The sequence below is a fragment of the Macaca fascicularis genome, chromosome 7 (assembly GCF_037993035.2).
Source record: "Macaca fascicularis isolate 582-1 chromosome 7, T2T-MFA8v1.1".
Classification (NCBI taxonomy): Eukaryota; Metazoa; Chordata; class Mammalia; order Primates; family Cercopithecidae; genus Macaca; species Macaca fascicularis.
The window spans coordinates 6144814-6169958 of record NC_088381.1 but is presented as its reverse complement, the minus strand read 5'-3'; the positions used below and the strand labels follow the sequence as shown (position 1 = coordinate 6169958).

The 25145-nt window shown below is 41.0% G+C and overlaps 1 protein-coding gene across 11 annotated transcripts in view; it reads left to right on the top strand.

The window, feature by feature from the left end:
* The window catches only part of CHRNA7 (cholinergic receptor nicotinic alpha 7 subunit), a 144931-nt gene that overhangs the window by 49191 nt on the left and 70595 nt on the right, over nt 1–25145 (top strand). For 9 of the 11 annotated variants that reach the window (XR_012414711.1, XR_012414709.1, XR_006699262.3 and 6 more), the window contains exon 3: nt 21867–21911. The exons of the other annotated variants lie outside the window; for them this stretch is intronic. Coding sequence is in view for 3 of the 9 variants with exons in the window: in XM_065547656.2 (XP_065403728.1) it covers nt 21867–21911 (45 nt within the window). In the remaining 6 variants the exon portion in view is untranslated. The remainder of the gene's footprint in view (nt 1–21866; nt 21912–25145) is intronic. 11 annotated transcript variants of the gene reach the window in all.

Below are 25145 nucleotides of genomic sequence, written 5' to 3'. Positions count from 1 at the left end.
AAGGCCTAGAACCAGAAATATCATTTGACCCAGCAGTCCTATTACTGGGTATATACCCAAAGGAATATATAAATCATTCTATTATAAAGATACATGCGTGTGTATGTTCATTGCAACACTATTCACAATAGCAAAGATATGGAATCAACCCAAATGCTCATCAATGATAGACTAAAGAAAATGTGGTACACATACACCATGGAATACTACACAGCCATAAAGTGAAATGAGATCATGTCCTCTACAGGGACATGGATGAAGCTGGAAGCCATTATTCTCAGCAAACTAATGCAGGAACAGAAAACCAAACACTGCATATTCTCATAAGTGGGAGCTGAACAATGAGAACACATGCACATGGGCTACGGCAGGCAAGAACACACACCGGGGCCTGTCGGGTGGGGTTCTGGTAGTGGGAGAGCATCAGGAAAAATAGCGAATGCATGCTGGGCTTAATACCTAGGTGATGGGTTGATAGGTGCAGCAAACCACCATGGCACATGTTTATCTATGTTTCAGCACATGTATCCCTGAACTTAAAATATAAAATTAAATTTAAAAAATAAAAATACTCTTGTGCACATGTACCCTAGAACTTAAAGTATAATAAAAATGTAAATAAATAAAAAATAATAAATTATTGTACTTAGAGTATTTACATTTAATGTAATTATTGATATGTTAGGGGCTTATGTGTGCCATTTTATTTCTGTATTTTGTTTATCTTTTTTATGTTTTACCTGCCTTCCTGTAGGCTATTTGAACATTTTTAAGAATTCCATTTGATTTATTCATAGCGTGTCCCAGTGGAACACTTTATGTATATATAAATTATTCCAGTGAGTGATACTCTATTGTTTGAATATTAGTAGTTTTTCTAGGTATTGTATTATTTATGAATAGCTTATTCCTGTCTACTAATGTTATTTTACCAGTTTGCATGCAGCATAGAAACTTTACCTCCCTTTATCCTCTCCTCCTTCACTATTTTCTCCACATACATTAAAAACATTTCAGACAGTTTTATACTTTTTGCTTCAGCCAACAAACATAATTTAGAAAACAGGAGAAAAAGGTCTATTATATTTACCCATATTTTTACTTACTGCATTTTTCCCTCCTTTCTCTCCACACTTCCTTCTTTTAATGTTTCCTTTCTATCTATTGAACTTGCTTTAGCTATTCTTCTGAAGGTAGATGTGGTGGCAACACAATCTTTTAGTTGCCTGAATCTGAGAATTTCTGCATTTTTCTTTCGTTCTTGACCAATATGTTCCACTATATATGGGATTCTGAGTTGATATTTTTTTCAGCATTTGAAAATCTTCCTTCTGAACTCTCTGGTTTCCAATGAATAGTACTCTGTCATTTGAGTTATTTTTGCAGTATAGGTAATGTGTCATTTTTCTTTCTCTGTTTTTAAGGTTTTTGCATGGTCCTTAATTTTTAGAAATTTGACTACGATGTGTCGTGGTGGTGATTTCTTTGGATTTATCTTGTTTGGGGTTTGCTCATTTCTTTAATCTATAGATCTGTGTCTTGTATCAAATTTGTAAAGTGTCAGTCATTATTCATGTACTTCTTCAACTCCACTTTCTTTCTACTTTTATCTGGGACTCCAATTATATGATTATTAGATTTTTTTTGTAGTCCCGTAGGTCTCTGACTTTTTTTTCTTTTAGTTTATTTTACCTTTGTTTTTCAAATTGGGTAATTTCTATTCTGTCTTTGTGTTCACAATCTCCACCTGTAATTCTTAGTAAAGCAGGTTATTTGTAAGATGAGAATATTTTAGAGAATAATTCAGCATGAAAACAATCAGATCATATTCATGACAATACAGGATGTAAAATGGGATCATAGAACTTAAACAGTTCTTTCAACAATTGGATAATGCCATTAGTACAACTTTATGTGATGTTTTCTTTGCACTGTATATCTTATTTTTAATATGATTAAATTATTTTGAAAAAACGCACTAATTATGTAGTATTCCATTTTGTGTACAAGCAGTGATGCATTGCTGGGCAGTTAACTTTGTTGATAATATTGCTAGCACTATAAATAACATTATGAAGAACATCTTTGGGTTTCCATTTTTGCTGATGATCACTGACTGTTTTTTAGTATAATTTCTTAAATGTGAAATTAGTAGCTCAGGCTGGGCATGGTGACTCACGCCTGTAATACCAACACTTTGGGAGACCGAGACAGGTGGATCACTTGCAGTCAGGAGTTCAAGACCAGCCTGGCCAACATGATGAAACACTGTCTTCTACTAAAAATACAAAAATCAGCCTTGTGTGGTGGTGCACGCCTGTAGTCCCAGCTACTTGGGAGGCCGAGGCACGAGAATCACTTGAATCCAGGAGGCAGAGGTTGCAGTGAGCTGAGATTGCACCACTGCACTCCAGCCTGAGTGACAGAGTGAGACTCTGTCTCAAAAAAAAAAAAACAGAAAAGAAATTAGTAGCCCCAAAAGTTAGTATTGTTTTTCAAAAAGCTCTCTGTACTAAAGGCAACTTATAAATCGCTTTGAAGAAAGTATGTGCTGGTTTATGTATGTTGACTCATTGTAGGAAACTTTCACCATACCCTCATCAGCTTTGAGTCTTATTTTAAAATATTGACTTGAATGGTGACTTGGTTTATTTTATATATACACATTTATGTGTAAGTAAAGATTTAAAGAAATAGCCCACAGTTATGGAAGCAAATTGGTCTTTTATTCTCTCAGGATCATTTCCAACAATGTGTGGTGAAAAAGTCTGTGAACCCATACCTGGAGGAGGAAGAGCATCTAGAATGTAGAAATGTAGCCATATTTTACAGTTTTACTTATTATTTATAAATTCAATGTTAGAATTAATCCAGTGAAATGAGAGAAGACAAACATATTGAATGACAGGCACTTTTTTCCCCATTCATGTGTTTTTGGAAGCCTTATTTTGCACCCTTCTCCCAAAGCAACAGTGTATATCCATAACCTTTGGAGTGTTATTCCTTCCCTCTTCATGTGTGAGTTTAGTGGAGTAGCTTTTCATTATTTTAGTGTGTCGTGTTCAGGTTCTAAGAGCAGAAGGGAAGATTGTGTTCCCTTTGTCTTCTCTTCCTTCCCCCGTGCCTCTGCCTTTCTGATGGAGTTATCTACTGGCAGAGCTTTGGGAACTCGATGCCTTTAAACTTTAGGTGGCACAATCGAGATGAGACTGGGAAAGTTCCTCCTGAGGGGTGAGTGAGTATTGTGAGATTTTTGGAAAGGTAAAAGGTCATGGAAGGTAGATGAGAAGGTTGGGATGTGTCTTTGGGGGAAAGGTGAGGGTAGAAACAATCTCATTCTTAAGGTTTAGTGGAAGTTCTTTGACTAGGTTATAAAATGCTGTGGGGCTGTTTCTTTCCTGGAAATCTCTCCTTATTTTATAACCTAATCTTTCATGATAATCGGACTTTCTATAAAATATAAATTAGGGAAAATGTATTCCTTGGTGCTATGGTTTAAATGTGTCCCCCAAAGTTCATATGTTGGGATCTTAATTCCTAATGCAACAGTATTGGAAAATGGGCCTAATAGGAGGTGATTAGCTGATAATGATTAATATTGTTATTGTAGGAGTGAGTTATTGTGAGAGGGAGATATAATTATCTCAAGAGTGGACATGTTATAAAAGTGAGTTTGGTCGCCTCTTGCTGTCTCTGGAGCACTCTCTAGCCCTTCCATCTTCCATCATGGGATGTTGTAGCAAGAAGCCGCACTGCCAGATTGCACTTTGAAATTGGGCTTCCCAAGGTCCAGAACTGTGAGAAATAAATTTCTTTATAAATCACCCCCTTCGTGATGTTTTGTTACAGCAACACAAAACAGACCAAGACATTGGGTCAAATTGCAAAGAAACGTTGTTGTTCTAGGTTATAATAAACGTAAAAACTAGCGCAGATTTATTTTGGGCTACATGTGAAGGGATGAGGTAAGGAGGGTGGATGGTGTGGGACAGAAATTCAACTTAACTATTATATAGATTCAAACTTGGATGTCATCTACACATAGCAATATTCCTAGCCAGTTCAAGGTTTATAATGAAAAAATATTTCCCTGACATATTAAGTGGCTCATATATAACAGAAGGTCATTTATGAAGGAAGGAATTACTTTGGAAATTTATGCAAACTGTTTAATCACCTAAATTATGAAAAAGGTTCAAAGCAATTTGGTTCCCGATTTTGTGATAGGAACGTTTTTCTTGGTAATTGGTGTAGTGGCTTCATGTCAGGAGTCACTTCATTCTCCCTTTCAGAAGAGGAAAAAGGTTTATGAATGGTCTGTATTTGATTTTTTTAGCACCTCACTATTTCATGTAGAAGAGGACATCAGTATATGCCCTAGATTAGATGGGCAATGGAATTTTGGGCTGAAGAGGGGAGAGGTATAGTTTTCCTTGTGTTAAAACTCTGTTTGATTAATTAGAATGAACTGCCAAGGTATTTCTGGGTACTAGTAATTTATTATCTTCCTACAAGTCTGTAAGAGAAGGATAGAGCCTAAAGGTCTGTACAGAACTCACTAGTTATAGATTTTACGGAAAAACAAACATATTTGAAAACTGCAAGTTTAATCAGATTCTACAGGACTTCTTAGAATCCTTGTGACCACAGGCTGGGTGCAATGGCTCACACCTGTAATTCCAGCACTTTGGGAGGCCGAGGTGGGCAGATCACCTGAGATCAGGAGATTGAGACCATCCTGGTTAACATGGTGAAACCCTGTTTCTACTAAAAATACAAAAAATTAGCTGGGTGTGGTGGTAGGCACCTGTAGTCCCAGCTACTTGGGAGGCTGAGGCAGGAGAATGGCGTGAACCTGGGAGGCGGATCTTGCAGTGAACCGAGATTGTGCCACTGCACTCCAGCCTGGGCGACAGAGCCAGACTCCATCTCAAAAAAAAAAAAAAAAAAAAAAAAAAAAATGCTTGTGACAACAACGTGGACTAGGAATTGGTAGGAGGGGTTATAGTTCTTTCCTAATTTACACAGGGCTCTCTTAGACTTAGGGTGACCCCAGCCTGATTTCACAGGGTAGGACTTCCAGTGAATTCTCTCTTACCAGTGTGTTCCTTGTTTGGAGTTCAGCACTGGGGACTGACTGGGGAGCAATGTGCATGAGCAACATGCAGTCTCAGAACATGCACTTTGGGCAAAGAGCAGAGCCCCTTTAGATCAGGGTTGGATTTACCATGGTGGCTCCAGTAGAGGACTGAAGCTTTGGCATATCATGCTCAATGTTCCTTCCTCTCCATCAGATATTTTTAATAAATGTGCAAGTCTTTAATAAATGTGAATCACCAGTGGTGGATATTTTGTCCAGGAATTGTCCTGAAGAGGAAGACAGTTCGGACCAGCTGCCCTGGGAAACTCCTTAGGCTACTTGACTCGAGTGCAGCCTCGCTGACTGCTCATGCTAGTGCGTTAGAAGGTGGCCACAAGGACAGCTGGCACTGCCTGCACGGCCTACACTCATACCCATGCTCATCGACTGACCTCTGATTCTTTTTTTTTTTTTTTTTTGAGTGGGAGTTCTGCTCTTGTGGCCCAGGCTGGAGTGCAATGGCATGATCACAGCTCACTGCAACCTCCACGTCCCAGGTTCAAGTAATTCTCCTGCCTCAGCCTCCTGAGTAGCTGGGATTACAGGCACCCACCACCACAGCCAGTGATTTTTTGTATTTTTAGTAGAGCTAGTGTCTTACCATGTTGGCCAGGCCTCGAACTCCTGATCGCAGGTGATCCACCTGCCTTAGCCTCCCAAAGTGCTGGGACTGTAAGTGGGAACCACTGCACCCAGCCTCCCCCTAATTCTTATAGTTCAGCAGCATGTCCCTATAGGTCACTTCTAGTAGTCTTTGCTGTTTAAATAAGCTTAGGAGCATCTGCAAACTTAGAAAGTTTCCTGCCTTTGAGATAATTTATAAAAATATCAATGTTGATTCTGGCAGAAACCCCCCATGTAGGCCCTTTATTCCAATTAGTGTTTTTCAAACGTTAGAGTGCCTGACGTTGTGGTAGATCATTAGCTGTCTCTGCTACTTTATATATTTTCTCTATCTCTATCCTTATGCATACAAAGAAACTAAACACCATATTTCATTCATTCTAAGATGCACGTTAGTTTCACATTTTAACTTTTTGTTTGAAATTGGGCATGTCTTACAATTGAATAGCGTCTTAGATTTGATGACATGTGAAACTGGAATAAATGCTTAGAGGATAAACAATGGAATTGGAATTATCCCGTAAGTGTATGTTAAAAATAACCTGAGAAGAGTTTGTATTTAAAAGTATTTTCAGAGTTTCGATTATGCTGACTCCAATTTTTGTATCCCATTCTTCTGAATCCAGTTTCTCCTTCCAGGAGGACACCTGATAGTAATTACTTCAATGAAGTGGTGTCAGTAATGACATTGTCTTTGTTTAATCTGAAAAACACTTTTCTTTTACCTTTACTCTTGGATGGCAGTATGTAGCTGGTCTTAGACTCCAAAGTTGAAGGCCGTAATTACTTTCCATAATTTGAACATGTTACTTCATTGATTCCTGGCTGCTGTTATTGTGCCTTGCCATCTGCTCCCTGGCCAGTTGTTGTTACTTGGTAGATAAACTGTATTTGATTCTGTACTTTTAAGATATTCTTTTTCATAGTCTATAGTTTTACTATTTATTAAATAGTAAAATTATTTATTAACATTATAAATAAACATAAATAAACTGCCTTGTAGTACCTTCAAGTTTTTTTTAAAGATAAACACTTCTGGCCAGGTGTGCTGGCTCATGCCTGTAATCTCAGCACTTTGGGAGGCCGGGATGGGCAGATCATGAGGTCAGGAGATTGAGACCATCCTGGCTAACACAGTGAAACCCCATCTCTACTAAAAATACAAAAAATTAGCCGGGCGTGGTGGCGGACACTGTAGTCCCAGCTACTCAGGAGACTGAGGCAGGAGAATGGTGTGAACCCGGGAGGCGGAGCTTGCAGTGAGCCGAGGTGGCGCCACCGCACTCCAGCCTCAGTGACAGAGCAAGAATCCATCTCAAAAAAAAAAAAAGAAAAAAAAAAAAGATGAGCACTTTTATTTTTAAGTTCACGTTAACAGTTATCTTTAAAGAAAACTTGAAGGTACTGCAGGGAGTTTCCCTGGAGGCCACGTAGTTTCCCCTGTGAGCATCCTCTTAACATCAGCATGACCCTTTTTGTTACAATCGGTAATTGGATCTTCATAGATATTTTAAACTGAGGTCCATACTTTATTCACATTTTCTTGACTTTTTAATCCCATTTCCTCTTTCCGTTCCAGGATCCCATCCAGGATACCATGTTGCATGTAGTCCTCTCAGCTTTTGAGGCTCCTCTTGGTTGTAACCGTTTTTCAGCCTTTCCTTGTTGATGATCTTGACAGTTTTGAGCAGGGCACTGGTCAGATGTTTTGTAACGTGTCTCTCCATTGGGATTTGTTGGATGTTTTTATCCAGGTTAGAATGGGGTAGTATGTTTTGGGGTAGACAGAGAGCAGAGTATTATATGTTTTATCCAGGTTAGATTGGGGTAGTATGTTTTGGAGTAGACAGAGCAGAGTATTATATGTTATCATATCATATGCAGGGTGCATAATATCAATATGACTTACTGTTGTGAGCCTTAATCAAATGGCTTAAAATGGTATTCGTCAGATCCCTCGACTGTAAAGTTACTCTTTTTCTCCTATTTATATACTGTACTCTTTGGAAGGAAGTCACTAGGCACAGCCCACATTAAGGAGTGGAGAGTAATGTTTCACCTCCATGAAGGCAAAGTGTCTACATAAATTGAAATAATTCTTCATGGACAGTTTGCCTCCTTCACCCCATTTATTTATTTAATCATTTATTTATGTCAGTACAGACTCAGGAGTATTTATTTTATACTTAGGATTGTAATCCAGTATTACCTTATTTTGTTGTTCAAATTGTTCTAGTTTTTACCACTAGGTACTTGTTAAATTTGCTGCAGTATCCCTCTGGCTTAACGGCATTGGTGTTATTTTCTCTTTTCACTCATTTTCCTTCTTTCTGGCTCTACAGTATGTTCCAGATTCATCTGGTATATTTCCTGCCCAACACCTAGAATCAGCCATTTCTCCAGAACTCCTGGTTCCTTGTCTTGGTGAATGATTAGAAAGCAAGGTTTGGGTGCCAGGTGGTTCATTGCCATTGGGGTGTCATCATTTCTAGGCCCTTTAGACCGACAGAGCAAAGAGTTGTATCTGTATATAATAGCTCATATATACACAAATATCTCTAAGTATATCTGTATGTAACCATATGTATCCTTATTAAGCTAAATGTGAATTCATGCTTAAGTCTCCAACTCTTACTCTAAAGTGAGAAAACTGATTTCCACACATGGCATGCATTTACTTAACTGTTCGATTCCAATATTCATGTACAGTAGTTTCAGAATTGGTAACTCGTAACTCTGTGAGGAACAACTTCATCAACTAGAGTGCAATGCTGATATGCAGTTCCTTGCAGAATACACCCAGTTTCAAAGTTACTTAGGCCAGCACCTTTTTCTCCCAGTCATGTCAGTAAAATTGTTTTGTACTTTTTTAATGCATTTGAATCCTTTTGTTACATTTTGCATTCCATCCTGGATCACCAAATCTCCTAAATATTTGTTTTGTATTTTGCATTCATTTTGGGTTACTCTTTGCATTGTAAAGTTCTATGAGTTTTGACAATGCTTAATATCTTGTATTCACCATTAAAATATGATATAGAATTCTCTGCTCTAGAAGTACTCTGTGCTCCATTTATCTATTCCTAACCCCCACCACTGGCAACCACTGATAAATTTACCATCTCTCAAGTTTTGCCTTTTGTAGAATGTCTTTTTATTGGAATGATACAGTATGTAGCCTTTTCAGCCTGACTTCTTTCACTTAGCACTGTGTATTTAAGAGTCACCTATATCTTTCATGGCTTGATAGCTCATTTCATTTTACACTGGAATAATATTCCATTGTGTGGATGTGCCATGGTTTGTTTTTCCATTCACCTCTTACAAGACATCTTGATTGCATCCAGTTTTTGTGATTATGCATTAGGCTGCTATAAACATTCATGTGCAGGTTTTCTGTAGATACATGTTTTTGGATCGTTGGGTAAATATCTAGGAATATAGTTGTTGTATCGTGTGGTAACACTAGGTTTAGTTTTGTAAGAAACCGCCAAATTGTTTTCCAAAGTGGTTGTACCGTTTTGCATTCTTACCGGCAATGAATGAGCCTTCCTGTTGCTCCACATCCTCCCGGCAATTGGTTGGTAATGTGAACTTTTCAGATTTTAGTCTTTCTGATAGGTGTATGGGTGGTATTGCGTTGTTATAATTTGCGTTTCATGATAACATGCCGTGGAGCATCTTTTCGTATGTTTGTTATTTGTACGTCATCTTTGGTGAGTTGTCTGTTCATATCTTTTAGCCATTTTTTAGTTAGGCTGTTTGTTTTTGTCTTGCTGGGTTTCTTTCCTATATTTTGAATATAAGTTCTTGATCAGAGATGTATTTTGTAAAATTTTATCCCAGTCTGTAGTTTTTCTTTTCATTCTTGTAACAGCGTCTTCCGTAGAGCAGTTTTTAATTTGAATAAAGTCCAACTTACTAATTTTTTCTTTGCACAGATCATCATGTCTTTGCTGTTGTATCAAAAACCATAATCACCAAACCCAGAGTCACATATATTTAATCCTGTATTTTCTTCTAGTATTAGAATTGTATATTTTACATGTAGGCTTATGATCCACTTTGATTTAATTTCTGTGATAAGCGTAAGATCTATGTTGAATTTTTTAGATGTTTTTCTTACTTGGTGTCTACTGAGCTTCTTGGATCTATGATTTGTGTCTGTCAATGGTGTTGGGAAGTTCTCAGCCATTATTATTTCAACTGTTCTTTCTGCTCTGCTCTCCTTTGTGGTGATTCAACTATATATGTGTTATACCTTTCAAAATCGTCCCACAATTTTTGGATAATCTGTGTTTCTTTTTTCTTTTTGCAATTCAGTTTTGGAAGTTTCTATTGACATATTATCCAGCTCACTGATTCCTTGCTTGGCTGTGTCCAGGCTCCTCAAGAGGCCATCAAATGCTTTCTTTCTTTTTTCTTTTGAAATTTTAACATGTAGACAGAAAGGCTACATTGCACTACTGTGAATTTAACTTGCATTTTTGACAAAATATGTTCAGATTGCATACAGGCATTCTGTATTTCTGTTACACTGGTTTTGATTTCTAGTATTTCCTTGCAATTCTTTCTGAGAGTTTCTGTCTTTCTGCTGATGTTACTCAACTGCTTTTGCATGTTGTTTATTTTTCCTTTAGCACCTTTCACATATTTATCATGTTATTTTAAATTTCTTATCTGATAATTTCAACATTTGTATCATATCTAAGTCCTGTTCTGATGTTTGCTTTGTCTCTGCAGACTGTTTTTTCTTGTCTTTTAATTGCCTTGTAATTTTTCTGTCATAAACCAGAAATGTTCACGACATTATGAATTTAGATAAGTACGTTTTTAGTGTGCGAATACACGTGACAAGTAGTAGTTGGGCTTTATTTGATGCTTGCTTGCTACAGTTTTAACTGCCAGAGGCGTCAGGTTCTTCTAGTGTTCTTGTTTTTGTCTTCCCTCTTGATGTCTGTATTCCTTAATTGAGTACTCTTTCTCAGAGAATCTACGGCTTTTTGGACTGTAATTCACAGTAGTTATACTGGACCCCTGTTGGTGTGGTGGGAAGTGGGGATGGGGGGAAGAAGTGTTCTGTAATCCTGTGTTACATGGTAGTGTTTAGTAGGCCTCTGTGTCTGGGCTCTGACCTTCACAAGTGTTTCTCTAGTGATATAGTAGTGACACAGCTTTTCCCCGCCTTAGGTAAGACAGAAAGGCTACAGGGTGCTGGAGTGGGATGAATGTCATTTCCCTAGCAGGGATAAGGCTCTGAGAAACCCTGGAGAGTAGGCTTTTTTTGTCGAGAAGGTTCTGGGTGACCCATTTCCCAATGGTTACTTTTCCCCTTCTCTCGCTGGAGCCACAAGGAGCTCTTTCTTGCGTGTTTACCATGGGAACCTGGTGGAGTTTCTAGAGATAAAACCCATGAAATTGTAGAGGCCTCAACAAGACTGTGGCTCTCTGGGGGTTTCTCACTCTCATTCATTGCTGGTTCACACTCAGCAACCAGAGCTTCACTGAAATTACCGTTTAAGCATTACCACAAGTTCGTAGCTCCAGTGGCTTCTGCTCTGAGTGAGCAGATCTTGGCTGTGCGCCGAATTCCATGTCTCTCTGGACTTCAGTGTGGTACTTACTGGCGTCGGTCCCTCCTGAGTCCAATAAATGACATTGATTTTTCATTTCATTCATTTTTTTTTCTGTTGTAAGTATGAGAGTGATTAATTCTAAGCTATTTACATGCCAGAGCTAAAAAATGATGGAGGTTGGAATTAGTCCTTGATTTATACTTACATTTTTGAGGAACTTGTACTTCCTTAATCTGAGGGTAAGTTGGCAATTCTGGAAATTTCCCAGCCATTATTTCTTTAACCTTCTTTTTATAAAACTATTTTATATACATATTGAATCTTTTCATTGTGCCCTTCAAGTCTTTCAAGCATTCACATTCTCCTCTTTATCCTTCTGAGTTACATTGTGGGTCATTTTGTTGAGTCTGTCTTCAGCTTACTGATGATCGTTTCTGTTCTTTAAATTCATTGTTTAACCCACCCATTGAGCTTCTGTTTCAGTTACTAAACTTTTCATTTTGCAAAGCTCTTACTTTTGTTTTCTTCCAAATCTGCATTTTTACGCCTAGAATATCTCATTCTTTTACTATGTTTTTGATTTCTTTAGTGCATTTAATCACGTTAAACATACTTATTCAATATTATCCCTCTGATATTGCTCTTCTCTGTATTTTGGGGAGCTTATTCCTCCTGACTTGGTTTTCTCTCTTTCACTCATGGAGAATTTTATACTTTATGTATTTTGTATTTTTGATCAGGAGGGTATAATCATTGTTGTGTTTTCTATGCAACAATTTTTTGTTATTATTATTTTCTTCCTTTTTTCTTTTTTGTGGTTTGTTAATTTGTTTGTTCTCATTGTGTCTGTCTGGGACCTCAAGTTTTACTGACCTGGAACAACTTCTAAGCTAATTCCATGACTTGCAGAGTTCCTAGGCATTGTGGATTGGTTACATTTGAATTCTCCATCAGAAAGAAGGCCAATGCATTTTCAGGAAATAGAGTATACCCTGGTTCTCCACTTTCAGCCCAGAATGACACAGACTAACTTGATTCTTTTTTGGTCAGTGGTCTCTTCAAGATTTCCTGGACCATGCTGGTGTAAGTAGATGGGGGATTTGGTTCAGCCCTCCACCTACGAAAGAGAATCTTTTCATAGTCCCACTTAGGCATTGTTTAAGCTCTCTGTGAATAACACTGGCCACTGGTCTCCACACTCCTGCACTCTGCTGTGGTGTCAGCTCACGGACTTAAAATGTTCTTTTCAGTTTCCTCTTGGATGTTGTTGTAGTGTTCAAGGATTTCTTGTGAGCCAGAATCAATATTTAAAAAGACATTTGTTTGATTTTCTCCAGAATTTCCAGGTGTTTATAGCAGGATGGTATTCACATTATAGAGTCTCCTGTTTGGCTAGAACCACGAGCAGGTCTCCCATGTATTATCCCGGCATACTTAAACTAGTTTCTCTGTGTTGTCGTCTCCATTTCAGCTCTAGCTGTGGCTTCTTTGTTTCACTTCCATTTCCAACCTCTTCTGTAATGGATGTAATCTCTTGGTGTGTTTGCTCTGCGAACGCTGTGATTCTCTCTCACCGTGATTATCTCGTGTCCTGCCTTCATGCCAGTAACTCAATTTTTTAGCTGTATCTGTTTTGTTCCTGTTTCTAATCTAACTACGTAATAATTTGTTTTGGTTCTCAGTTTATTCGTTTAGCTCTGCAATGTTCCTTTTATTCTGTTATTTTATTAGCTTATCTTTGAAATCATGCTTAATTTGATCCAAGGCTTATATAGTATAATATAAAGAACTCATGAGAAGCGTGCCCTTCTTATTTGGGCTTTTCTTCCAGGCTACTTTGTATATTAGTTATGTGTGTGTGCCTAGCTGCCTTTCTTCTTTGTGCTTGTTATTTTAAAATTTTTATTTATGTATATATTTAATCATTCATTCATTCATACTCATACTCCCTTCTTGTGGCTGTCATTCCAATTTGTTTTCATCTGGCTCATGCCTCAGTATTTTCTGTGATGTAATAGGGATGCGTTATTTTTATGTTATACTTTCCTGATTCGTGGCCTGATTTATTTTTACCTTTGTTCATTAAGCCAATTAGCCTATATTATTTGCAGAAGTATTAGAAACATCAAATAACAACAACAAAAAAGCAAGAACAATAAATGACTGCTTCTAAATCCTGCTCGTAACTTCCACTTATTTGTCTTAGCCCCTTCCCTTTCTATTGGCCTTTTGAACCCACCTTGCACCAGTTCCATACCAAGAACTCTGTTGGGGTCTCCTTATCTCTAACTCAGTTCTTTAGAGGACCCCAATTATGATGAGATTTATTGCAACTAGCTTTCTGACAATTCATTGAAAAAGCCTGATATTGAAGTTACATAAATTTTGGAACCAAGGCATTTGTGAGAGTCTGGCTGTGTGTATAGGTGTTTGCTCTTAGTCCAGAGAAATACAACTTGTAAACACTCAAGGAAATTCCTGAAAATTGATTCAGTTGGGATGACGGCTTAAACTTAAAGGGGGATTTATCCCTTCTGTTCAAGGATACTTCAGATGAAGTTTGATTCTTGCTCCACTCAGTATGCTGGAAACCCAGCATCTCTCTTCCTCTTTCTCCTCTACTCACAATCTTCCTATGACTACCTGTTGTCAGCTCTGCTAATTCAAGATTGATTCCTTCTCTGTTAGGTTCTGCTCTCATGATCCACCTTCCAGGCTTCATTCCCCAAGAGTTAGGTCCTTTGAGGGAGATAGGGGGCCCTTCCTCATGGAAAGAAAGAAACCCTTTCAGTTGAAGTGAAAAGTGCATGCTTGAACTCTTCCTCCCTCCCTGAGAAGGATGGGGCCGCTCTGAGGATGGGAGTCCACCCAGCGAGAACCAAATGGACATCAGGTGGGGTGGGGCTCACCTCTCCCAGGCAAGCTCTCTTATTCCTGCACACACAGGCAGCTGAACACCTTGGTTTGCCTTGCTCCCCTCAATCTGGCATTGGGCAGTGGATTTCACAGGGGGAACAAAAGTCCGTGGTGTGCCTGGATCAAGGTCCTAAACTGAAGAAACCCACCTGCCTCTGTTCGCCTGGCATTTATTCTCCAGAAAGGACCCAGGCTGATCAGCCAGTTTCCCATCTTGCCATCATGGGTCTTTCCTGGGATTATGTCTCAAGGAATTACATGCTGACCTGTTGGGAGGAAAAAAATATATATATCAATATACATGTGTTATACTGTGGTCTGATTTTTAAAATCCCTTAAGCCTTATACTTTGCATAGTTCCTGAAATCGGTGTTCTCGAACTGTGCAGGATTAACTTTGGTAGTTAAAAATAGAATCAAAGAGTTCAGAATCACTCTGCCGGGGGAGTTCTAGGCACAGAAGTTTTTCCAAGGACTGCAGTCTCTGCCTCAGTGGGTCTTTGGAGCAACGTCTCCAATCTCAGGGTCTTCAGAGTGCTGTGTTTTAAAACATAATGCATTTCCTCTATTTGTCAGGTTTCATGGTACTGTCAGAAATAAGCATATATCTGTAAACAGTTCGGCTGTGATTAAGGAGCTCCTAGAATCCTAGAAATAGTGAAGTTTCATAGCTTAACCCTTTGCCAAGGTGGCTAGCTGGTGGATGAGGCCAGGATCCAAGGCTTGAAGGAAGTCAGGTTGCACACTTTTTGAAAAGATTCTCATCTGCACATTGATGCATCGCAGAATAACCATGAACCCACTGGGAATATTAAATGCTGACCTCTAGACACATAATTCCTAAGCCTTAATTTCAGTGGGAACCGAACCAACCAGGTTTCAAAGATGAGCCAATAAAATAACAGAATAAAAGGAACATTGCAGAGCTAAATGAATAAACTGAGAACCAAAACAAATTATTACACAGTTAAATTAGAAACAGAAAACCAACCAGTAATTATGTGCCACCCCTAAAAATAGGCAGCCGCAGATAGCGAGGAGATATTGTCAGTTTGGGCCAATTCTCTTAGCTTTTTCAGTACCTTTCTATCAAAGGAACTTTTTTTCCAGTAATTTAACAGTGGAGAATTTTGCTATGTTTTAGGCACTTTTCTTCGTGCTACCTATTCAGTCCCTGCAACATGCTGGAGAGAGAGCAGTTAACAGCCTTCACCCTTGTTTTCACAAATAAGGGAACTGAGTCTCAGAAAAGTTCAGGTGATGGGACTACCCCAAGCCCACATGGCTAGTGAATAGCAGAGCTCAGAGCCTGTGATATCTGTATTTTTTACACTGTGTCCCCAACAAACAGACCCTGAGCAGTCCCAAAATGTGAGCAGAGGTAGAGCTGAACTCTGCATCCCAAGAGGGCCAGGCCCTGTGGTACAAGGACCAGGATGGTCCTAGAAATGCCAAGCTCCCCTTCAGCGGCTCTCAGACATCCAGGCTTCAGGACTCCTTTGCTCTCTTTAAGGTTATTGAGGATCCTCTAAGTTTTGTTTATATGATTATATCTATCAATATTTACCACATTGGAGATAAAGGCTAAGAAACATTTTAAAGCTCATTAATTCACTTAACATAATAAGGCCATTCCATAAATAGCATAATATTAACATAAATAGCATTTTATGGAAAATGACCATATTTTCACCCAAGAAATCAGTGGGAAGGGTGGCGTTGCTTTTTATTTTGCAAATGTCCTTAATGCCTCATGTAATAGAAAACATCTGGACGCTCTGACCAGCTTCTGCATTCAGTCTGCTGCTGGTCCCTATGTGCTGTAGCCTCTGCAAAGCTCTATGGAAGACTCAAGGGAAAAGGGGGGTGAAAGAGAGAAATAACGTCTAACCATTATGAAGAAAGATTTGTCTCACTGGTCCTCTGAAAGCGTCTCAGAAACCAAGGGGTTCCAAGACCATACTTTGAAAACTTCTGTCTTGTACAATTACCAAAGGGAATTATTTGTCATGATCGTAATCATAGTGTTTGCTGTTACAACAAGGAGGGAAGAATGACATCGTGGTTCAAAACACAAGTGTTGAAAACTCAACTTTATGAAGCAGGTTAGGGGGTTGGATCTCAGTTTCTGTACTTAGCTGTGTGACCTAGGACCAGGAGCCTTTTTGTTTCATAATTGATATATTTATGCATTCCCCTTTTCCTTTGATTATAAAGGTAATACATGCTCATAGCAAAGCATTCAAACAGAAAAGAGACTTATAAAATTAAATTTGGGGGGTCTCCCATAATCTCCATTATTAAATGAGAAAAATAATAATACTTACTTTGCTGGATTATTGTCGTGAAGCCAAAATGAGTTGTTTGCGTGTGCATGTCATGTGACATTTAGAAATGCAAACTCTATTTAAAGGCTAGCTTTGTTATTTTCAGGTATCACTGATACCTGATACCTGATATTTATTGATATCCTTTTGGTAAAGTACTTGTTCATCTTTTGTCCATTTTTCTATTGGATTGCCTGCCCTTTTCTGATCGATTTTTAGGAGTTTATTTCTTATTCTGAATATGAGTCTTTTGTCAGACCTAGTATCTTGCTGACTCAGGGAAAACCTCAGTTTGTTATGCTGTAAAACTAAGAAAAAAATATAGTGGATGTAAAGAGTATTAAATTAGATAAAAGAAGTCACCCTTGTTATAAACTTTAGAGTGCTACACAAATATGAATTTATATTATGCAGCTATTTTCTCTGCAAACAAGAATTTAGAAATGGTGGTGGTTAGGTCTATTGTTATGTGTTTGCTTTTTTTTCTTAGCATCTACACAAAGAAAAAAAAATAATGTGATGGGAGCTCTGTAAAATCACATTGAATGATGTTACTCAGTAATTCACAAAAGAAAAATTGCTGCAGAAATGCAAGATAGCACATTATGCATTACCACGACAGTTGGATTCTGAACCATATACACGATTATTCAGAGAGATTGATTTTAAAAAGCACAATCACTTAAAGTGCGCTCTCAACTGAAGGGCTCAGATTGGAAAAGAATGAAGGGAGTTAGGCGTGTTGACTTGAGGGTGCCTTGCCACACCGGCCTTCTGGGATTATGTGGGCTGGGGACCCTGCCTCCACCTGTCTTCATCTGAGACGGAGAAGAGAGTGTAGATCTTGCAGGAGAGCCATGTGTGTGAGTAGCTATGTGGCGACAGCCACTGGCACTGAGTGACACTGCACAGATTGCAGCATGCTCCTCCTCTTCCCACCTGCTGTAGCAGACAGGGCAGCTGTTTGCATCCCTATTTCGGAGGAGAGAACACTGAAATGCCCAGAAGCCAATTGCCTGATGAGTCCGGAGCCCCAGGGTCTCTTGCCTCTGTGGACTCTGCTCCTCCATGCCCTCCTGCCCAGTTGGGGAGGGCAGGAATAGCCAGGGGGCAGCCTGAGGATCTGGAATTGCTGAAGCCCACTTTCACAGTGCAATGGTCTGAATGTTTTTGTCCCCCGCCAAATGTATATGTTGAGATCTGAATCCCCAAGGCGATGGTGTTAGGAGGTGATTAGTCCATGAGGGTGCAGTCATGATGGATGGTCCCCTTATATATGAGGCCCCAGAGACCTCCCTCGCCCCTTCCACCATGCGAGGACACAGTGAAAAGGTGGCTGCCTATGATCCGGGAAGCCAGCCTCCACCAGACACCAGGGTTCAGCCATAGTGGCAGGTTAATCATGGACTTCCGGCCTCCAGAACTGTGAGAAACAAACTTCTATGTTTTATAAGATACCCAGTGTATAATATTTTGTTATAAGCGTCCAAACGGAATAAAACATAGAGTGTGTGCTACTTAATTGCAGGCCCCTAGGTTCCTGTGGAATACTGTTCTTTGGGAGACTAAACCTGTGTATTTATTCATAGGCCTCTGGGCCAGGATTGGATGTTTCTATCCCCTCTCTTGCAGGAACCCCCTAGTTTGACCAGGGTGGCCTCCAACTTGGAGGGAGTGACTGCTGTAGGCAGCTCTGCCTGCTGATTCATGGTTTCAGGCTCAAGTGCTGCATGGCAGGCTGGGGGCTCTGGCAGCAGTGGAGGACATTTGGGTGAAAGAGAAGGAAACTTCCCTGCTGGGTGAGGAGCTAGATTTTGTCCCTAGGTAAATTCTGGGCAGTGGGAGTGGAGCCCCTGCATCCTGCCCTGAATGTCCTTCTGCTGGGGGCCAGAGGGCCATGTGGGAACTATAATCCCGTCTGGGGACTTTCCACACTCAGAGGTGTGGCTACCATCCCCAGGTCTCCCAGTTCACCTGCAGCCTGTGTGGCCAAATGCAAACCCTGAGGCAAGGAAGTTGAGTGCAGAGCTGAAGTCCTGCTCCAGGTGCTCTGTGCAGAAGCCTGTCGGGAAGCAGGGGGCTGAGCTCAGCTTTAGTGCAGCAGGGTTGGGACAGGCTTGCCAGGGACCAAGGAGGGAAAAGGCTGTGGGGAGAGGGGAGGGGAGAGATGGACCCTGAACCTGCTTTTGGAGTAGCCCCTGGGGAGGGAGGGTTTTTCTTGCCAGCCTGTCAGGGTCTTGCAGGAGGAGACACAACACCTGCAGACCTATTGCTGCCAGAGTCCCACAGGACCCCTTTGAGAAAGGGGAAAGGGATCAGTCAGGAGCCATTTTGCAAATGAGGAGACTGAGGCCTGCAGCCGCTGCCTCTCATCTGTGGTCACAGACGTGGGGGCCTGGAGACAGTAAATGCCTGGATAGAACCTTGGCAAGCAGGGCTAGTCATGGGGACCAAGGGACAAAGGCTCAGGGCTGGGGTGCACATGATGGGTGTGAGGAGATCCACATACTGTGGTATTGCAGGGTTACAGGTTGTTAAATCAGAGGCTCAACCCCAGGACACCACCCCTTGTCACTCTGGGTGAAGTCCATGTCCCTGTCTTCCTCCTTGTAGGGACCCTGTTCCCTCCCTCTGTGACCCTTGTTACCATTTGTTGTTACAGGTTGTTATAAGTGTATCATTATTGTGTTGTATAATCCTACCTCATTCCCCGCCCCCACCAACACACACACTCACACACACACACACGCACAATTTTTATTCTAGGAGCTCAGGAGCAATATTAATTTCCACTGCACACATCAGGCAAGCATAATGCTGGGGACAGGAGATGTTCCATAAATGTTGCATGAATGAATGAATGAATGAATGAATGAAAACTTGGCTGGACCATGGCTTGTAGCAATGGCTTGTGCACTTCACTCAAGACTTTTGACTTGATCCTTTGGGCAGTGCAGTTGGAGGAGGGTGATCTGATCGTATCGGCGGTCAGAAAGTCTGGTCTAAAGATGAGTAGAGGACAGCCTCTGTGTGTGTGTGTGCCTGCGGTGTGCATAGGGGCAGCAGGCTGCACAGTGGGGATGGGAAGGAGGTGAGTAGAGGACAGCCTCTGTGTGTGTGTGTGCCTGCGGTGTGCATAGGGGCAGCAGGCTGCACAGTGGGGATGGGAAGGAGGTGAGGGACCTTGTCACTGCAGACAGAGAGCCAAGAGACTCAGACCATGTGTGGCCCGTACAGGTGCTAGGAGGAGGGAGATTGTTCTGGGAGCATGGTTCCTCATGCCCTTCTCTCTCCCTCTTGAGTCTTTGTGGGGGGCTCCCCTAATGGGCATCCCTGCATGCTCAGGTGGTGGTGGCTGCTGCTTGTTGATTACAGTTTGAAAAGCTGTACTTGGTCCCAAGCTGCCACACACCGCTGAAATTCAGTGTTCCTCTAATGGGGTTTCTGTTAGAATGTTGGAAAGAAGAAAGCCTTTTAATTAGATTGGTAGTAATTGAGCTCCCAAACCACAGAAGCCTTTCTCTCAGCAGATGAAGACACACATGCAATTAAAAGAAGGAAAGGCACCTCAATGGAACCCTTTCTAATTTTAAGTCCATTAAAAACAACAACTCCTTAATAAGTTGAGGTAACAGATATACATTCTGAAGAGTTTAACAACACTTCCCAATAATATTGGAGATTGAACTGGAACTGGAGTGCTCCAGCTACTTAAATGGATAGCTCTGTTGGGGATCATTTGCTCAGTGCAGAGTGCAGAGACATGTTAGCTCTACAACTTTTCCCACCGAAAACTCCTGGCACATTTTATTAGGAAAATGGGATATATTTTTTCCTGTAACTGAATAAATGTTCAGCGTCTTGTGGCCATTGCCCCTGGCCTGGGGTCCCCTGAAACATCATCCCATGTCCCTCCCTAGGCAGCCCTCTCCTCTCTGTGGGATTTGCCCCACCTGGCCCATCTCACCGTAGAGGTTCCCAACATGTGAGCGACTGGGCTGGGGCACTGATGCATCAGAGTGTCCCTGCCAGCTTCTTACATGCTCAACGCATTTTCATTTTAATGAGAGGCAGCACTTTTTTCATCTGCATCCCTGCCCACTGACACGCCCCAGTAGATGCCACGTTCTTTCTGCCTTTGGGTCTTTTTTTTTTTTTTTTTTGGAAACTGCCCATCGCTGAACCAGGCCAAGTAGATTCTGTTGCAGGAGCTTGAGGTTTCAGCTCCTGTTCACATCTTCACAGGGGCATTAATTAATATTTTCTCTGGAGAGGGTGTCAACTGCTAATGCACAGAGCCCTTTGGGTTGGAGTTATTTCATACTGAATCACAACATTCACAGTATAACTATTGTACAGAATTCACTCATTTGCCTCCTTTCACGTTGTTTTATGCTGAGCCATATTGGGCTTGGTCAGCCATACTAAAATGCAAGTTGCCTTCCATTTGGAAAGGCCGGTCTTGACGGGTCTCTTCTCTATACGTCCTGTGCTGGAGCAAAGTCACAGCTGGTACACTATCCAAGCTCCCTGGTTAGCACGTAGGCTTAGCTGGAGGCAGAACTCAGGGAGGTGTTTTGGAAATGTAGGAAAATAGGCTCTGGAGTCCGAGAGATCCAAGTTTGAATGGCTGCTTCTAAAGTCACCTCATCTTTCTCACCTTTAGTTTACCCACCTAGGTAGGCTTTACCTTCAGGTGTATTTCAAAGCCTGATGTTCCCCCTAGAAGTTAGAGGATGAGAGAAAAGTCCAGATCTGCAGGGACAAGTCAGAGTCACGGCCCACATTTCACCACCCACACAGGGTGCAGCAGCTCCACACAGGGCCATGGCCCCTTTCCTGGGGGAGGGAGGCATAGCATATTTGTATTTGTTTAAAACTGTATATATTTTGGAAATAAACCTGACTTTAAAAACTTGGATTTTCACCTACTTTTATGGTTTTTTTTAGTCTGTGAATTATTTAAAAATACAAAGATAAATAGCTAAATCATTAGCAGGCATCATTTCTGGATGGTAAGGTTGCAGAGTTTTAATTTTCTTCTTTATACTTTTCCATCTTTTTAAAATGCTGTATAATAAATGTGTCTTACTTTGGAATAAATAGAAAAGCTTAACTCTGGGGAAATGCTGCTTGCATATATTGGAAGTGCTTGGTGCATTCTAATTTCTACACATAATGATCCCAACAGTCAGATCCCCACGTGAATAATTGTCTCATTCTTTCTTTTGTAAACCATATCATATTTATGCTGCTGCTTTTTTTTTTTTTTTTTTTTTTTAAGGATGAGAAGAACCAAGTTTTAACCACCAACATTTGGCTGCAAATGGTAAGTTAAGAGAATGAAAATCTCACCCATGGGCCTGCAAGATCTTGCACCCAAGATTTTTGTCCTGATACCTGAGATGCTTGCTTCTGAGAGGTCCTGTTTAGAAAAAAAAAACATAACCATGGCTGTCACACCAACTCCACAGCTGCCAACAATGAATGTTGGGTGTATGACACTACAGTCTGCAGTGCTCAACACATGCACAAGCTCAGCACATAGGACAGGGTAATGTGGGGACACTTCAGAAGCACTTCAGGCAAGACAAGTAAGAAGATACAGGGCTGCATGTAGATGTCCACAACCTGCACCATAGCCAGTCCCCAGGACTCAGGAGTTCCAGCCCTGCCCTCTGTGGCCTCCAGAGCTGCATGTTTGAATCAGGTGGAGTGTTCCTAAACCAGAGGCCCTTGTACTCTGCTCTAGTGATGCTTGTAAGAATCTTGAAATGCTGCCTATCATTTGTAGATTTTTAACTTGACATCTGCAATACTAACCTAAATTTAATTAATTGCAAATGATGCCACTTAACATCCAATTGTAAATATTGACACTGAAAAATGGAACGGTCAGTCTCTATGTTAAATGGAATCAAAATAGCATAATAATTTGGTGCCCATCTCATTCAAACACCATATGAACAAGCCTTTTTTAAAACTGTCAGATGTTTAACATAGTCCCTTTTTTCTTTGCGAATGCATTTCTATTCTGCTTTCTATAGGGAATTTTATCCTAATGTAATATAGTTTTATGTTTGAAAGTCTCTCTCTCTTTTTTTTTTTTTTTTTTGAGACAGAGTCTTGTTCTGTCATCCAGGCTGGAGTGCAGTAGAGTGGCGCAATCTTGGCTTACTGCAACCTCTGCCTCCCAGGTTCAAGTGATTCTCCTGCCTCAGCCTCCCAAGTAGCTGGAATTACAGGCATGCACCACCGCACCCGGCTAGTTTTTGTATTTTTTAGTAGAGACAGGGTTTCTTCATGTTGGCCAGGCTGGTCTTGAACTCCTGACTTCAGGTGATCCACCCACCTCGGCCTCCCAAAGTGCTGGGATTACAGGCATGAGCCACCATGCTGGGCCGAAAGTCTTTTATTAATCACTGTGCCTTGGTTTTTTCAAATGTAAATATTTACACAAGAATTATTCCTTTACACCATAAGTATTAAATTTTGTTTCTTTTGGATTGATTCAAGTTTGCTGTTGTTATTGGTATTATAATTCATCAAAATGACATAAATTAAATTTTTAAGTAATTATAAAACATAAATTTTTGTTGGCAATTTATATCTGCCCAAGATGAGTTTGTTTTAAATTAGTTCATGTATCCCCAGATGACTTATTATTACTTGAATGGAGAAATGATAGTTTTCACATCAATTCTGTTGCTGTTTTTTAACTAGGTGTAGTAACATGAGTAGTTGGACATGAAAGCCACTTTGTTAAAGCAATGTTACTCAATCTTTGTACTTCTTCTAGATTATATGCCAAAAATAATGTAGTTTTCATCAAATGTATCAGCTGACAGCTTGATTAGTTTCTCCTTCAGTTTTGTTGAAAACAAAGAATTAAAAGAATTAAAACCCACCGGACCTTTGAAAGTGTTTGCCACCCAATTTGTAAGGTAATTCACACAGACACAGAGGCTGATACTTGAATCGATCCTTTGTTTGGTTCTTGGGTCAGTGTCCCAAGATGGGAGTTGAGGTAAGATAAGAGAAATGTGCCCCTCTTTGTCAAGTGGAAAGGGAGAAGTAAAAATGGAGGCAAAGGATAGTCCCATGTGGTTCTTGGGCAGGTGAGTTATCCTGCAAATACATGTGGAGTTGAGGAATAGAAAATGGATCTGCATCCAGCCTGGCCAACATGGTGAAACCCCGTCTCTACTAAAAATACAAAACTTAGCCAGGTGTGGTGGTGCACACCTGTAATCCCAGCTACTCAGGAGGCTGAGGCAGGAGAATCTCTTGAACCCAGAAGGCAGAGGTTGCAGTGAACTGAGATTACACCACTGCACTCCAGCCTGGGGAACAGAGCAAGACTCAGTCTCAAAAAAAGAAAAGAAAAGAAAATGAATCTGCTTAAAGCCATTGCTAGGAGTACAAGGTGCACCCATAGCTACATGTGAGACCCCTGCAGAACCTAACGTTAGTCAGGTGAGAGCCCTTGAGAGACTCCCCTGCAGGATTTAAAGCAGCATACTTCAGTGAGCGCATCCCTGCCCTTGCCTTTGCCACCTACTCTAGCTTCCCTCCTTTTGCGCAGGACACACATGATCTGTGCTCTCCTGGAAGGCCCAGCCCTTCTTCCCATGGACAGGCTCATCTCCTGGCCCCTGCTGAGAGCCCGGCATTAATGATTGTCCTTGCTGCCTGTAGCATCAAAATAGTGTCCGTGGGTCATTCTCGCTTTTGTCCCTCCCCACAGACTTTTCATTTGAATAAATGTTAAAGCCATGGATCCATTGGCTCAAACCAAAAACCTTTAACTCTTGTCTCACACATCTCACCTCTGATACATCAACAAATCCTGGCAGCTTGACATGCAAAACCGATCCAGGATCTAACTACAGCCTCAGCCATGATACTTTCACCCTGGTCTACATGGGCGTCATCTCTCACCTCCATTATTAGAAGTCCCCATCCAGCCTTCCGCGTCAGTGTTGCCTCTTCTGGTGGTGTCTGTCCTCAACATAGCAGCCGGCATATAGCTTCTTGGCACAGCTCCCTCCAGGGGCTCCTGTCTCCCTGGACAGCATAGGAACTGAAATCCTCGAAGTGGCCTTGGATTCAATTCCCTCCTTGCCTGGCTCCTTTTTCTTCTCCCCTCCCCTCTATCCTTTGCTTCCTGGCTGCGCTCACTGCCCACTTGTTGGGTGACACACATGTCACCTGAGCACGTGCCCCCCTCAGGGCCTTTGCACTGGCTACTCTCCCTGCCAGGAAGACTCGTCCCTAAGAACCACTTGATTTCCCCCTTACTTCTCACTGGTCTCTTCCTAAAGGTCACCTCTTCATTGAGGTCTTCCCTGAGCTCCAATGTACTGTCCCAAACCCTCCCCTCCACCTCCAGCCCACTGTGTTCTCTTTATCCTGTTATATTTTTCTCCCAAAGGCTTCTCACCATCTAACCCACTTTGTGGTCACTCGTCTATCTGCTCATTGGTTCTGAGTCTTCCTCACCGTTAGAATGTGTGCGCGGTGGGGACAGCGCTCCAGGTGCCTTCAGTCACTGCTGTACCCA